At 47.2% G+C, this 16,353-nt stretch overlaps 1 protein-coding gene across 3 annotated transcripts in view; it reads right to left on the bottom strand.

The window, feature by feature from the left end:
* Positions 1 to 16,353, bottom strand: part of PTPRG (protein tyrosine phosphatase receptor type G) — a 704,882-nt gene that overhangs the window by 92,734 nt on the left and 595,795 nt on the right. For all 3 annotated transcript variants that reach the window (XM_045832024.1, XM_045832025.1, XM_045832026.1), the window contains exons 9-12: positions 13,720 to 13,904; positions 10,658 to 10,766; positions 4,973 to 5,022; positions 2,380 to 3,160 (exon numbers count right to left, since the gene is read on the bottom strand). In XM_045832024.1, the coding sequence (XP_045687980.1) occupies positions 2,380 to 3,160; positions 4,973 to 5,022; positions 10,658 to 10,766; positions 13,720 to 13,904 (1,125 nt within the window). The remainder of the gene's footprint in view (positions 1 to 2,379; positions 3,161 to 4,972; positions 5,023 to 10,657; positions 10,767 to 13,719; positions 13,905 to 16,353) is intronic.

Below are 16,353 nucleotides of genomic sequence, written 5' to 3'. Positions count from 1 at the left end.
GCTCTGAGCAGACACTGACCTGAGGACCTTGAATGTGTAAGGGGCAACCCACTGGGGTGATGTGGCTCCAAAAGCTAGTCTGCCAAGATGGTTGACGGTTGCAGCTGGAGAATCTCACGCCCCACCCTGGAGGAGGGAATCCCCAAGGTTCACCATCTGTTTCTTCTCCACTTTCTCCGAAATCTGGACTTGGACTCCAGCAGCCATGACTCATTCCACTTCCCGGGAGCAGGTCCCCACTCCAGTCCAGACTCTCAATGTGTAAACACTCCCAACCCCAGCTCTTCACAGTCACCTTTTCCAGGAATGAGGGCAGAGCAGTGTTTAAGAGGAGCAGCCTGACAACACTGCCAGAGCCTGCAGTCCCGAGGGAACCCCTCAAGCTTGCAAATCAATTCCAGATCCATCACTTGTCTTTGGAGAAACTACAATGGCCCAAGCCACCATTGTCCTTACCTCCTAACTGGGATTCCTATGTCCACTCTTGCCTTCCCTGTATAACTTCCACACAGAGGCTTGAGTGATCTTTCAAAAAAGTCCGACAAATGCTTGAGTCTCCTGCTGAAATCCACCACTGCTTTCCCATCAGCTAGAATCAAATCCTTGGCCTGGCTGACAAGTCCTTTTCCAGTCTGAGCTCTGCCTGTCCCTGAACTCATCCCATACCCCCCTCCTGACTCTGGCCTACACAGATGGCCTTCTGATGGCCCCTCGGCTGCTCTAAGTCAACCCCCACAGCAGGGTCTGCAGAACCGCTGTGCCTGCAGTGTTTTTACATGGATCTTTGCGTGGCTGCCTCCTTCCCACCACCGGGGTCTGCTCAAACATCATTCCGTCACCACTTGATGCTACTGTGTCACTTACCACTCTAGCACAAGTTACACATTTGTTTACTGGAATATCCTCAAGCTCCCCTGCCAGAACACAAGCCCCAGAGGAACAGAGGCCTGCTTTGATCTGTGTTCTATTCCCAAGGCCTAGTTCAGTCTGTGGATATTTGTTTACTATCCTCAAATCTAAGAAAATCAACTTCTTCACAGCAGTTGCTGGAGGGAAAGTCACTGTTCACACAGGAATGGCTTCAAACAGCTTCCGAGTGGCCTGGTACCTCCTGCACTCAATCCCGCAGCAGGCTGCTCTGACCTTTCCCCGAAACCGGGGCACACTGAGCGACACCCACAGGAAGCCCGCACTTCCAAAAACAAGTCTGCACCAGCTTCAAAGAGGCACGTAATTCAAAACATGAAAATTTATTCTAAGTTGTATTTTAACATACGAGATCTCAGCTTTAGATGAATTTTAATGTTTACAAGTGCAAAAGCAAATAAATATTTACCAGTTGCTTTTTTTTTTTTGCACTCTTATAACTCCACAACAGCTTAGATGCAAAAAGTTGTTGTTAAACATCTTGTAGTCTGGCAAAAAGAAGAATTTCTTATTAAGAAAACCCCTTGCAACAATAACAACCCCTGATGCTCAAGGCTTCCATGTGGAAGCTATTAGGATGGTTCATTAACATCTAAGGGCACTGCACAGCCACAGTGCTGCTGGTCAGGGCGACGGCCGCTGCTGCACCGGAAGAGGCCTGAGCAGCCTTGCCTCAGTCTCGCCAACCATACACTGGGCGCTGGGAGGGAGAGCCAGACTGGGGTCGTGGGCTAATCCTGGCTCTCCCCACGCTAGTGCCTCTTTTCCTCTGGCTTCCCACGTTGCCATGTCACTCCCTGAGAGTGGCCGCTGCCCTCCTCATTATCCTTCTAGATGGCACCCTGTTTATTTCCTTTATTGCCATTTCACTGACTTCAATTAACTAGCCAACTTCAGTTAACTAGCTTTCTGGCTTGCCCACTGACTTGCTTTCCAATGTGCCTGCTGCCCCGCTTTCTGGCATGCGCTCCAGTGGCCGCCAGCACCTCTGTCTGCTCCTTCCTGCCCGGATCTCGCAGGGCGGCCGCCTTCACCTGGGCTGGTGCCCAGCGCGGGGCTGGCACCGAGCAGGCAGTCCTTAAGTACAGGTGTTGAATACGCGAATAAGGTATTAAAACTTAATGAGTAAGTTCAATATCAATGTCTTCTATGTTCACTTACTTCACTGTGTGGTAGAAGTCCTTGGAGTTACTTTGAGGAAAATAGATTTTACCAGGAAAAGTATCAAGGCAAGACTTATTCTAGCAACAGTAAGAAAGTAGGTTATACTCTTACTAGAACAAAATATAGGCACTTGCGCATGCGCACACACACACACCCCTTCTATACCAGGGACACACACAAGTCCAGGAACAGTAAGAACTTTCTGGATCTTCATAATCTAACCTCATCACTTTTTAAAGGGCCAGACTGTGCACAACATCATGGAGCCTCAGGTGAGAAGTCACTTACCTGGATTAACAGTGATAAATCTGCTGTCCTCAGAAAACCGGTCCCCTCGGGACACAGGCTTTTTAGATGGCATTTCGGGAACCTTGCGATCACTCCCTTCATAATGTTCCTCTGTGACTGTGGGGGGCACTTGGGTGGAGGTGACCGAATCGGAGTCTAGGCCACGGTTGGCATCCCCCGTGTCATCAGGCTGGTCGGTGGGGGCAGCAGGGTGGTCCTGCTGGGACCCAGGTATAGTCTGATGCCCCCTGTCCTGGGCAGTTCCACCGGGAGACGAAGGCATGGGGGTGGGCTCGGCATGACCCCGCCCCTGGGCGGCATGGGTCACCCCACTCTTCTCCTTCTTCTCAGAGTCCTTCTCCCCCTCCTCCTCATGCTCCCGCTCCCCATCCTCACTCTCACTCTTCTCATCCTTTTCCCCTTGCTCGGCGCCCTCACCGTCCTTGCTCGGTGCCGTATCACCATCTGGGCCAGGAGAAGCCACAGCCTCTGTGGTGGCCAAGACTGGCCTGACAGCCTGTTTGCTGGCTGCTGCGGCCGTTGGGAGGCGTGTGGGCCACACGGTGCTGGGGAAGGAGGAGATGCTGCCGCCACCGAACCCGAGGCCAGCCAGGAGTGTGCTGGTGACCACGGAGGCCACTGTCGCCTGGCTGCCACTGGAGGATGGGCCCATCCCAGTCGCCATGGAAACAAATGAGAACGGGATGCCAGAGGATGTCCAGGTTGAAGACCCCGAGCTGATGGGGGCCATGTCGGCTGAAGAGGCAGGAGACGCTGTGGGCTTGAGAGGGCCACCCAGGTGGTTGGGGAAGAGATGAAGGAAGAAAAAGCAGAGAAGTGTCAGCCCTCAGATTGGGAAAGAGGTCCTGCCCATGACCCTCTCAAGGGTTCTATGCAGTTTTTATTTTACTCATGTGGGTTCCCAGAGCATGGTGTGAAAGCTGACATTAGGTGATCATGGACAACCAGCTCTAATCTTAATGGTTTTATAGTTACTCTTAAGTAGTGTATCAAACCAAACTTTTCATGATATTGCTCAGGAGGCACTAAGTGGCAAAAAAGTAAGCAGCATGAAATTGGGCTGAAAGACAAACATGAAATGAGCAGTAAACTGGCAACATCAGATGGGCAACTGATCTTGGGCACTGGACGAGGCGGAAGGCCTTAGATGTCACTGGTGCTGTGGACACCACAACGCTCCCATGTCCAGAAAGGCTGTCCAGGATCTGGTCCCGCCGTCTCACAGGGACAAAGTGGATGGACGGAGGGAGAGGGCCCCGCCCCCACCCGAGGTGGCAGGCTCAGGAGTAGGGGCAGGAGCTACTCTGCCCTGCAGGCCCTGGGACCTGGTTTACAGCCCTGCACCCCGCATCCCGCACAGTACAGCTGCGTCCTTTTCTGAGTCTCCGCGTTCACCCATGTCAACATCTTTGCCCCCGTACACGATGACAACCACTGCTCCATTTAACAATTGCCCATGATGTGCCAGGGCTTCCCATGTGACCCTGGATGGCCATCGCCCAGTTTTACAGATGAGGAAACTAAGGCATGGAGATGTCAAGAAAAAGAGATAGGGCTGCCTGTGTCCAAACCTTAGCTCATTCTTCTCACTGTACTAAATTAGGGCTCAATTGTGGGACTGTGCACTCACATACGATATCTCAGAAAAACAACAAGCATTGCTCTGAGTTGAGTTTAATTTTAATTCTCATAACCTGGTGTTCAGAATCCAGAAATCCATCCAATCACTCACGTAGTTCAAAACAACATAGCCAGAATACCCTAGATTTTACAACTTTTATCATGAAGTTTTAGTTTGAAAACCTGATAAAGATAATCAGGTTAGCAAATGTTGAGTTCCAAGGTTGGTGAATGCAGTGCCAGATGCCACATAACATGAGGCACTGGAATGAAGGAAGACAGACCGCCGGGCTACATCAGCACCGTGTCTGCTCTCGGGGCAAGCTGGGCACATCCCATCACTCATCGAGCCTTGGACTCCTCAGCCAAAATATGGGAATAAGATGAACACCAATCTTGTGACATATTTTAAGAGTAAATAAAATAATTTGTGTTTGGAAACCCAGAAAATGCTTAGTAAATTTTAGGCTATTATTGTTATTACCAACGATGTGACCAATAGTATGATTATTGCACAAGAAATAGGAAAACTTAGATATTGATTGAGGCTCCAGAAATCTGTAAATCCATGTATCTTTAGGCAAATGATTACTTCTGAATTTTAGCATATGTCCAAGGAAGGGCTTGGAGCTGACCTTGTGTACTCCTACATCTTAGAGATAATAAATAAAAACTAGACAATTTTACCTTGACAAAAATTATACTGTGTAACATTACTGCTTTAATTCTGTTGTACAGCATGTTTTCATAATGTATTTAATTATAAACAATAAATAATGTATTTTTTCTTATTTTTTCTTATTTCTTAATGTATTTTCTTAATTTCTTAAATTAAGAATTTAACCTCTTCACATTAAGCAATTAAACAACATCATACCGCCACCTTGTGGTGACAGTTTTAACTGCAGGCAAATTAACAACCAGGACAAAACAATTACCATTCTCTACTTACCACTCCTGTTTTAACAATTCTGGTCCCTTGGAATATTCGAGTAGTATTAGCTGAGAAACAGAAAAATAACATTGTAATCTATGAACCTTTTTTGTTTTTTGTTCCAACAAAACTTTGCTTACAAACATAAATGTCAATTACATATAATTTTCACATCATGAAATAAATATTACTTGTTGGAGTTTTTCCAAACCATTTAAGAATGTGAAACCCTTCTTAGGTTGTGAGTCATTAAAAAATATGCAGAGTGCTAGATGTGGCCCATGGGCCATAATTTGTTGAATCCTGTCTTAAGTTATTAGCCTAAATTTTTTTAATGGTTACTGATTTCTGATTTATTGAGCTAAAATTACTTAAAGTAAAAAGTACAGATCCTAAGTGTAGAGTCCAATTAATTTCCACCTCTGGGAACACCGGTGTAGCCACCACCCACACTGAGAAACAACATGCTCCTGCACCCCCACCAGTCTGCACAGACCCCATCCAGCCGGTGCCCACCCCCCTCCCTGTCAGCGCTCTGTTTCTGGACTTCGTGTAAAAGGAATCCTATTATTTCACAGCGCTTCTCCATTCGCTTGTTTACGATTTCTTATATTATTCTTTCAGTGATTACAATATATACCCTAAATTTATTATAGTTTACCTTAAATTAGCACTTCTAACACTTTCTAAAAATGTAACAACTATACAGTTATTTAACTCTATTTGCCCACCTCACCTGTTGTGTATTGTCAAATATTTTACTTCTACTTAAGTTTTAAAACTCACTGTTGCTTTAAATGGTCAAACTCTTTTATACTAACCACACATTACTCTCCCTGATGTTCCTTCCTTCCTGTAGTTCTATTCACTCATGTTATTATTATTAAATGGCATAATTTTTAAAAATGTTTACTTGTGGTAAAATACACATAGCACAAAACTTACCACCTTCACCACTGTTACATGTACAGTTCAGTAATGCTATGTTCACACCGTCGTGCCACGGGGCTCCAGAACGTTCCGTCTTGTAAACCGAAACGCTGTCCCCATCAGACAGCACACCCCCGCCCTTCCCCCCAGCCTCTGGAAGCCCCACTGGCTTTCTGTGTTCTTCAGTTTGACACTCCAATACCTCACATAACTGGAACCATACACGTTTGTCTTTTCATTAACAGGTTTAACTTCACTTACTTCACTGTCCTCAAGGTTCCTTCAGATGTTAGAATCTCCTTCCTTTTTAAGACTGAATGGTGTTCCACTGTATGTGTACCACATTTTTTTTTTTACCCATTCATTATTGATGGATGTTTGGGCTGTTTCCACCTTTTTGCTATTGTGAATAATGCTACATGGTATAACTTTTAAAAGTAAGAACATGTCACACTGAGCTTTTGCAGTTATCTTAAAAGCCAATAGTGCTAAATAAACGAAAAGTCTGCTTCCTATAGATACATGACATTGAAAATTAACAAAAAATGCTAAATACCACAATAAATGACCTTTGTGCTCGTTGTTGTTTTTATCTAAACCAGAAGTGGCAGGTGACCAATATAAATTTTGTGTGGTTGCAAGCTGATTTAAGAAAACTGAATTTGCTGCCAGTGTAAATTTGCACTTTGTAAACACTGCAAACAACAGCCTTCACCTGAAAAAAAAAATCCCAAATTCCCACTTACCCTAAAAAATCACAATTTTTGGCAAAACTGAGCTCATCTTCCTGCAGGGCAACATTTAGCTGAGGCTAAGTGCCTGTCACCCCTTTCAGTGGGCACAGGACCTCCAATTTCCCACTGACAGCCCCCCCTCCACGGCACACCTTCGCTGCCCGGCCCCGGGGGGCGCCTGTGTTTGCAACCTGACCTAACTGTGTATTCATTTGTATTGCTGTCAAGTGAAGTGTGCAGACATAAGTGCGGGGAACAGGCAGATGGAGAAGTCAATGCCAGCAGGTCGAAGAAGGCAGCCCAGGAAGCAAAAGGCTCTCACCGGGAGTAACCAGGAGCTCCAGGGTCGGAGCTGCACTGGCTGCCTCAGACAGGTCTGTGTACCTCCCTTTGTCCAGACAGGAACAAAAGTTCCCAGGAGACTTGCCTCACCGTTTCCTTCCAGAGGCTCTGATCAAGGCCAAGGAACTACACAGCCACTCTACCCGCATGCCTGCTTTCATGAATCTTGAACTTTCCAGCAGGCACAGTTCTACCCATGCTGACTAGGAAGTTCCTACAGGACCTTTCTGAGCGGGAGTGCTTAATGTGGGTCCACAAGGCCTAATGGAATTCAGGGACAAGGAAAAATGACATGTGCATGGTCCCTTGTCCCCAAGCTCTCACTGAGATACAGCTCTTCCTTCCACTGTGAACACAGCAACAAATCTCAGCTGTGTTAGCAGGACCTGAGACTTGGTCTCGAATTAAAATAAGGCATTTTCTTACTGCCTCACAGTTGTAGCTCTTTTGGAGTGTCATTTCTGTTCATCACGGCTCAGAAATCCCAGCAGCTACCAGACCCACTGCTTGTCACTTAATTCTTTAATAAGAAAGCGCACATATTACCACATTCCAAATTTGTTTGTTTAAAATATTTTGACAACTGTATTTGAATATGAGTGGTATCCTTTACTATGTATTTTGCTTTTTTACTTTAAGTCATTTTAAGAGAGGATCCATCAGCTCTGCTGCCAGGCTGCCTCACAGTCTGTGGCTCAAAGAAAAACTCAAGAACCCCTATTTTCCATGACTGTTGAGAGTCCCAGAAAAGGCTTTGAACACTTAGTAAGTCAGCACTGTTATTACCCATTTGTTGAAGATGGGGGGTATGTGGCTAATGTTTACTCTTTGGGGGTGGCCACTGCCGTGCATAAATGCCTGGACTTTGGAATAAGAAATTCAGACCTGACTCAGTAGCCAAGTGATTTCTCACAGGTTACTTAGTTGCCCTGAACACCATTTCCCTCTTGTGAAATAACACCTGCATTGCAAGTCGCCCTGCGGTCAGATGAAATAACTTAAGGGCAAGTGTGCTGTAACTGCAGCATTCTCTAGACACTGCTTGCTGTTGTTGCCATTACATTTATGACAGTAAGATAAATGTAACACACTTATTGTTATGTTATAGAGGACATAAACAGTGGTACATTTGCCATGATAAGGTAAATACCCCACATGGCTTCCTCATGCTCCCAAACCAGAGGGAAGGCTTATCACTGGGAAACCCAATTATTCCAAACAAAGCTTCCATAAAGTTTCTAAGCTTTTATCTTTTTTCCATTAAAACTTAAGTCCTAACACTTAGAAAATTTTGTTCACTGGTCCCTACTGCTCATAAATTCCTACTTGGCTCACCAAGAAAAGGTAAGTCAGCCTACTTCCGGTGAGACCAAGTTTTTGCGCTGCCTCCTGGGTGCTGTGGGGAAGATGCTACAGCCACCGTGGGGAGAAGCAAAGGGTCCGCGCCCTTCGTCAGCACCCGGGACAACCGCCAGTGCCTGACGGGGGCACACGCACGTCCGCCTCTGAGCGAAGGGGGTCTACGGGAGTGGGGGACACCAGCCCCCTTCAACAAGCCACTGTGTTCAGACATTTTAAATAGTCTATGCTTAGAATTAACGGCTGACAAGGCTTTTTAAAATTATATTACATTACAAACATTTAATTTTTCAAAAGTCCACGCAGAAGCCAGGAAGCTCAGGGGGCTATTTGTTAGGAAAGGCAGTTCTGTGGGTTCTGGGCTCCTGGGTGGAGCCTGAGGGAGACCCGACGGCGATCTGCGTGCCCAGGGTAGCAGGTCACCTATGGTGCCCCCCTCTGCCCCTGGGCTCTCGCCCCTGGGCTGCCATGGACTTGGCCTCGGCCCGAAGTCCCTCCTCAACACAGGCAAAGGGCCGATCTGTTTAGAGCAGAGCACAGGTGCACAGGGCAAGCGTGCTTCATTTGTGAAAAGTAATACAGCATGCTCATTTTAACTACTTTAAATGGAAAGATGAGATACTGTGAACATTAGCAAAGACACTTAAATACTAACTGCAAAAGTGTAATGCTGGAAGGGATCCTTGGGAGGGAACCTAGGCTGGAGGGCTTCTTGCTTCTAGGCTTAGGCTGGGTTCATTATTTACTACTTTTAAATCAAACCTAATAGTAAGAGGATATTGATAGTCAGTACCAGACACTATGTGAATTACTTAACATTCATCACCCCAACTCACTACATAAGGACGCTATGAGGTTGTTACTACTTTTGATCGTGAAACTGAAGCTTAGAAAAATCAATAAACATTCTTACAACTGCAGAAATGCTAAGTGTGGTCAGGACCCAAACTCGGGGTCCTCATTCTGGGATTCAGTCTCAACCAGGAGTTCTCAGACTTTAAGGTGCATGCCAGTTGCCTGGGCCACTTGGCTAGAACTCAGATTCCTGGGCCCCACCCACAGAGAGCCTGCAGCTACCCATCTGGGAAGGCCCATGAATGTGCATTTCTCACAGGCTTTGGTCGACACACCGCTGCTGGTCTCACAGGCATCACAGGGCCCCTGAAGGTATACGCTCAACTGTGGCCGTTTTCTAGGGAAAAGCCTTTACCAGATACAGGAGTCAGGAAGGTGGAGAACCACGGGCCTGGTAGGGATGTGTCCCTGAACCCAAGGACCTAGGAAGAAGCAACCACACCAGGGAGGAGGGGAGGACCTCGGCCTGACAGAGCACAGTGACACCCCGTCCCTCTGTGCTGGCCTTACTCGGCACACACACCACTGGGCCAAGCCTGCAACTCCGGCTTACAGGTTGGCGGCCCCGGTCGGTAAATAAAATTTTACTGGAACTAGGACTGGAGCTGGATTAGGGCAGTGATTTTCAAACCTTTTTCATCCCATGGCACATGTAAACAATTGACTAAAATTCTGCAGCACATACAAAAATACATTTTTTGCTGATCTGACAAAAAAGTAGGTATAATTTTGTTTCATTTACACACAGCGGCTATTGTTGTGTTGGCTGTTGTAATTTTTTAAATTCTACCATCTAAGGGAAAAGACGTCAGTGCCCCTGACTAGAGAGTCAAGTATTGCATGTTTTAGAAATTCTTGTGGCACATGGATTGAAAATTGCTGGGTTACAGCAAGGAAGACAGAGTGGATTCTACATTCTTCACAAATTTTTAAAACTGATTTTGTTTAAAAAATCCCATTAAAATATCATGTGTCTTAATTACCAACTTTTTTGCACCCCTTTAAATTCTGAATGCCTCTCTTGCTTCACCCTAGTGCTGGCCCTGGAACTTTCTGCCTATCCAAACCATCAGAAACAAATGTCCATTTCTCTAGAAGTTCAAGGACCCCACAAGCAGGGGCCTGTCTGTGTGGTTCGCCAGCTGGAAGGGGGAGCTGTATCTCCTGGGGCTTTAGTTCTTGCATCATGCTAGAAATGCAGGCGGGCCGGCCACAGCACACCCAGGAGGGGCTCTGTGATCGGTCTGGCATACGAACACCTGGCTCCCACAGCTGGAATGGAACAGCAACAACAATAATGAAAACCACTGCTCTGCTCTCCTTCTCCTCTGGCCTGTGAGCCCCACAATCTAAAAGACAGGCCTAAATTCCTGAGGCTTCTCCGGTGTGACTTAAAGTCCCACGTTCCTAGGCCTGACTTGTATCCTTTTGTCGGAGCACCTCAGCAGCAAGGAGACAAAGGCTCAGGGGACTCTGGCCTTACCTTGAAAGAGCATTGTTTGGCTGAAGTCACTTCGCATGTCGTTCCGACACACGGCCTGGACACGGAACAGGTAAAGGCTGTCAGGTGAGACATGGCTAATGGTGGCTTTCTGTAAGTGAAGAAAGAAAAGCAGTGAGCAGGTCTGAAGGCCAGTGCACACACACCTTCTAAAGCCAAACCTTAAGGAATGTTCTCTATCCCTTTCAGGTTTCGGGTGCCCGGCACAGCCCAGCAGACACCCTGCAAGGAAAGCGCGGCCAGAAGTGACCTCGCCTGGGAATCTGGTTTCCACACTGAAATGTGCAGGACAAGAGGTAACAAAGTCGGTCTGGACTCATGTTCTTGACGGTGGCTTGGACTGTGTCTTCGGCCCTCTTTGCACTTACGAGTCTCAGACGTGTTCATCATTAATGTAACTCAGAGATTGTAGTTATCTACCCTAGACAGCCTCTAGAATTACCAGGTGTACCGGATTTCCAGAGCCATGCAGAGTTTAAAACCTCAAACAAGGTCTCCGCATGTCTGTTTCTTCGCAGTTTAAAGGCCCCATCGTATCTTGGTCATGGGGTAAAATGGGACGCGATGCCAGGAAGGACACCGGCCAGAGGTCGGGGTCGGGCACAGGGACATGCAGCCTGTCCACTCACTCACAGCTGTGCTTCGGAGCCAGGGGCCTGGTGTCTTTGGCCTGTGCTACCTTCCTGTGCAAAATGGGGAGAGAAACAGCTCCCTCACAGGATTCTGGTGAGAGCTAGTTAGCACAGGCCAGGCAGACCTTGTTCCTGTGTTGCCCGTGTCCTGCAGCAGAAAAAGCAGCCCTGGTCTGGCACAGGACCAGCAGCTCAGCTCCCAGGCCACGTGCGGCCCTCTGTCTGTTTGTAAATAAAGCTTGATGGGCACACGGCCACCTACATTCCTTCACTTACTGTCTGTGGCAGCATTCACCCTACAATGGCAGGGTTGGGTTGTTGCCATAGCGATCTTATGTCCCATAGACCCTGAAATCTTTACTATTTGGCCTTTTCTAGAAAAAGTTTTCCATTCCTAGTCATCCTGCCAAATCCAGGTCCCAAATTCTCAAAGTTTTATTACAAGAGTCTTCAAAAATGATAAAAAAGGAAGTACCTAAAACAAGCAGACAGCACTGACTTTGTGAAGAAACAAACACAAACACAAGTGATTTCAGACTTCTCCAATAGATAACTGTCGCGTTGCTGAAACGTGTCTTCGGGCCACGTACAAAAAGCAGCCCTAGGCGCTTAACCGCGAGCGGGTTTTCCCGCTGCCCCCACTGAAAACCTCTGAGTGGGCCTGAAAATGTCTTTGTGGCCACACCTGCTTCCGCAGCCTGGACAAGGGCTTCCTGCTGAGAGCAATAGGTTGGGGTCACATTATTTAACTTTAAGCCTCATTTATCTCCTTTGGAAAAAGTAGCAGTGCCATCTGCCCCACAGGTGTGCAGTAAGGATGAGGAAGAGGCATGCGAACTGGAAAACGCCACACCAATGTTAAATATTACTTTCAGGTTTCTGGGCTGCAGTCCCCAGCAGTTAGAGAATAGTTTTGTTGCCATTAAGTCAGCATGCTTGACTTCCTGAGGAATTAAGAAAATTAATTTTGCGTGTCCCAGAGGAAACTAACCACCCCTAGAAATTCTTACAAAAAAGAACTTGCTGTCAAAGCATGTTTTTCCCTACATCGTTCTCTTCCTCTGAAAATAATTTATGCCTCATTCTCTAGGCCTCTGACCCCGTCTTCTGTTCAGAGCAAAATCTTTGCTTCATCTATGCAGGGATTTATTAGAATTCACTCCAAGCCAGTATCTATTCATCTCTGCATGTTTAATTATTTTTCACTTAGAACAAAAAAACTGCCTAAGTGCCTGTATAGTTTCTGCTGATGAATGCAGGCATCTTTACTTCAGAAAGCAAGAAATCCCTTATGGACTTCAGTAGTGGCAAGAGAAAGGTTAAAATACATCATCACCTTGGGTAACTTCCAGTAGATTCCTCTCTGATTTCATGAAGCTCATCATTCCCTTATGTGACCCAGATAACAATGTCTAGTAGGTAAATTGAAAATATAAATGGAAATGAAGTAAAAGAATATTCATCTAAAGAAATATGAAAAGTATTATTCTGTAACTGATTGAATGGGCCCTGGGGACTCTGTATTGGGAGGAAAAAAGTGATAACCATCATTTAGAATCCCACTCTGTGAGACTGTGTTTTTCATGTGCATATACAATTATAGATTCCATTATCTCAAAGCCTCCCTTTGATTAACAATAAAGGCAAAAGCTTTCAAACCCAATTGTGTCACTTTGAGCTTCTATGCACAGAGTTGAAGGCCCGTGCTTGCGGAAGGATCTGCTTTTATGGGGGAAGAGGACAGCTTCCAAAACATCTGCTCTGAAGGGTCTTGTGGGGTGTGGGCCACTAGACATTTATACAAATTTTAATATGAGACGTGGAATTGGCGTGTGCAGCTCAAAATGAGGTCAGATATGGTGTTCAGAACAGTGGTTAGAAATGACAGGGTCACAGGGGTCCAGCAGGCAGGAGCATGGGAGGCAGAACAGCTGCTGCAGAGGGAGTACAGGCCCAGTATGGGCTGCACGTGGTGGTGCATGTAGCAGGCGGGAAGAGGAAGAGGAGGGGAACTGCAGGGATACTAGCAAGTACTTACACAGTGCTTACCACATGCCAGAGCCTGTTGTACATTCATAGAACATTCAACATTTTACAATAACCCTGGAAGACGAAGAGGGCTCCACAGAAGCTCTCTGTTTTTATAATAATGAAGGACAACAGTTAGTTTTGCAGGGCCTAATTATAAAGACATTAACTGGCTTTTCCAGGCGGCACTAACTGGGCAGTGAGGGTGGACAAGGTGCAGGCCAGCTCCGGGCACGGGTCACACGAGGGGTCACTACAATGCAGCAGAGCCGGTGGCAGCATGAGGTTGGGTGGCACTGACAAAGCCTGCCTTCGGGGCCTGGCAGAGTGACACGACGGGTCCCCCTGCCTAACCGCAAGGGCGGCAGGCACCCCGACTTTTACCAGTTCTTTGTCGCTGTCCTTTGTAAATGTCTTCTCCTTCTCATCTTCGTTCTTGGTCCAGCTGTAGGAGATCATGTAGTTCATGATGGGCGGGTGGTAGATGGTCTCGGGCTGGCTCCAGGACACCTGCAGCGCCGTCTGGTTCAGAGGCTGCACCTTCATGTGGATGGGCGGAGAGCTGCAGACTGAAGACACAAACCGCAAGCTCAGGGGCTCCTGGCGCAACACTCTGTTCGGTAGCTGCCCAGGGCTCTTAGAGCCCAACCTCGAAAGCATGACATAGTAGTGGGGACACACAACACCCACACTCTCTTCACCTGAATCTGTCACTGTCAACATTTGCCACCTCTCTCCTCCCCCTTTCTCTTTTCTACACACACAATCACACACACACACACAACTCTTTTACTGCTAAATTATCACAAGCATGTTGCAGACATCCTGATATTTTACCCTGCAACTCCTAAGAATAAGGATATTCTACCATATGATTGAAAGACAGTGGATGTTTTGTCCTCCCAGATCCATATGTTAAAACCTAATCCAAAAATGTTTTGTTATTAGGAGGTGGGTGGGGTCTTTGAAAGGTGATTAGGTTATAAGGGTGGAGCCCTCAAGAACGGGATGACCGTCCTTTCAAAAGAGACCCCAGAGAGTTCCCTGCCCCTATGCCACAAGAGGATGTTCTTGGACCAGGCGGTGGGCTCGCAATGACAGCGAGCCTGCCAGGGCCTTGCCAGCCTGCAGGCCCGTGAGAGATAAGTTTCTGTTGTTTTAAGCCTATGGTAGTTTGTTAGAGCAACCTGAGCTAAGACAGAAACCCATTATCATACCTAAGAAAATAAACATTATCTCAAAAACACTATCTGATGCACAGTCCATATTCAAATTTCCCCGATTGTCTCTGAAAGATTATTTAGAGCCATTTCCCCCATCAGAGCTGCATGTCTGTATTAAAAGACTTGAGCTCTTCTAATCTAGTACAGTCATCTGGCCTTTTTCCTTGATGACTTTTTTGTAGAAGCCAGACTATTTGACCTGTGGGGTATCACAATGAAATAAAATTGTAGATGAAATTCTATTATAAATAGATAAGAGTATAAAGAAATACAATTTAAAATGAGATGTTAAATAAGTTCAAAGCAAAGGCACAAAAAAGAGGATGACTTTCTCTGACACAGCAGGAGCTCATGTAACAATTATCCTGATGTGGGGCTTAAGGAAGAGGCAGGCTCACCCTCCTTTTTATTCCTTGTGGCCAGCAGGTTTGAAGGGACATGGTGGTTCTACATCTACCTATGCAGAGGCTGAGAATATCAAATCACCCCTGGCTGCGAACCACTGGTCTGAATGGGGAGACGGGGATTCACCAAAGGATTCCACACGTGGAGCTGACATTACTCCTCTGGATGAGATGGATGCGGGGAGGAAAGGTATTCAGGATCGTCCAAGCACTCTATGGGTGGGTGTGACCCAGTCTGCGGGCCCAGGGAAGACTTGGGAAGGCACACCTGGAAGCTGAGGGCTGAGGAGGCTGACTGGGTGGGAGGCAGAGGAAGAGAGGAGGGCAGGCCGAGGGACCCCATGGGGCGGGGGAGGCCTGGGGGCTGAAAGGAAGCTAGCAGGGCTGGACTGAGGCACAGAAAAAGAGGCGGGAGGAAACAGTGCTGGACATAGCTGAGTGGGAGGTCGCATAGGCCCAGCTGAAAATTCTGGTCTTTATCTGAAGGGCACTCAGAAGCCACTGGAAAATCTGAACAGAGGAAGACACAGAAGGTTTGCACTATACAGAGCTCCCTTGAGCAGCAGCTGAGCACAGAACATGGAGGGTCCAGGAGTGAAGGAAGGGGGCCTGGGATGAGGTGCTGCAGATTGCCTGCTGCTTGTAGACTTGGGAGGGGAGGGGAGGGGGCAGCGGAGTCTAGATTGTACAGTTAGAGTGAGTGGAGGAGCTGAGCCAGGGGACCGTGGTATGGTTGTGGCATTTCCCAGGAGCCCACTACGGCCAGCCTCCCCAAAAGTCCCAAGCCCCAGGCCACCCCAGGGACCAGTACACTTCCCTGCACTAAGGAGCTGGCTACTGGAGAAAAGAGATTGGTTTTGACAGGGAGGCATCCTTTTGCTCTTCAACTGCCAAATCATGCTGCAGCAGAAGAGATCTGCTTTGTGTGACTACGACAGGGAGGAAGGAACAAACTAATGAGGCATTCCCACTGCCCTGAAGAACCCTGGAGGCATCGGCATCGCGCTGCCTGCTGCACAAATGCCACTAGAGCAGGGACATCAAAGTCTGTAGGGAGGCTTCCACAGATACAAGGGGTGGGGGGTGACAATGTGGACACTAGGTGGCACTAACATACCATTCAAAATAACTTAAAACTTCTAGTGTCTCAAAGCAGCTTAGAGTAGGGGGGGAGGTCAGGAAAAGATCTATATCCCCATCTTTCCAAATGCCAATGAGGAATTTACTTATTGGAAGCTCCTGTCCCTCACAATGATGACCATGTAAGAAGTCCTGACTTCTCTCCTCACCTCTTACCATATTCTTATCAACCCCCCCCAGTTCTGAGGCCTTCACTCTCCTGTCCCAATTATCAGAGAGCTGTATGGGGATGGAGAGCTGTATGGGGATGC

This window comes from Phyllostomus hastatus, unplaced genomic scaffold (genome assembly GCF_019186645.2).
Source record: "Phyllostomus hastatus isolate PE091 unplaced genomic scaffold, TTU_PhHast_1.1 phas_contig_16, whole genome shotgun sequence".
Taxonomy (NCBI): domain Eukaryota; kingdom Metazoa; phylum Chordata; class Mammalia; order Chiroptera; family Phyllostomidae; genus Phyllostomus; species Phyllostomus hastatus.
The sequence above is the reverse complement of the archived record's forward strand: the minus strand, read 5'-3'. Positions and strand labels throughout refer to the sequence as shown.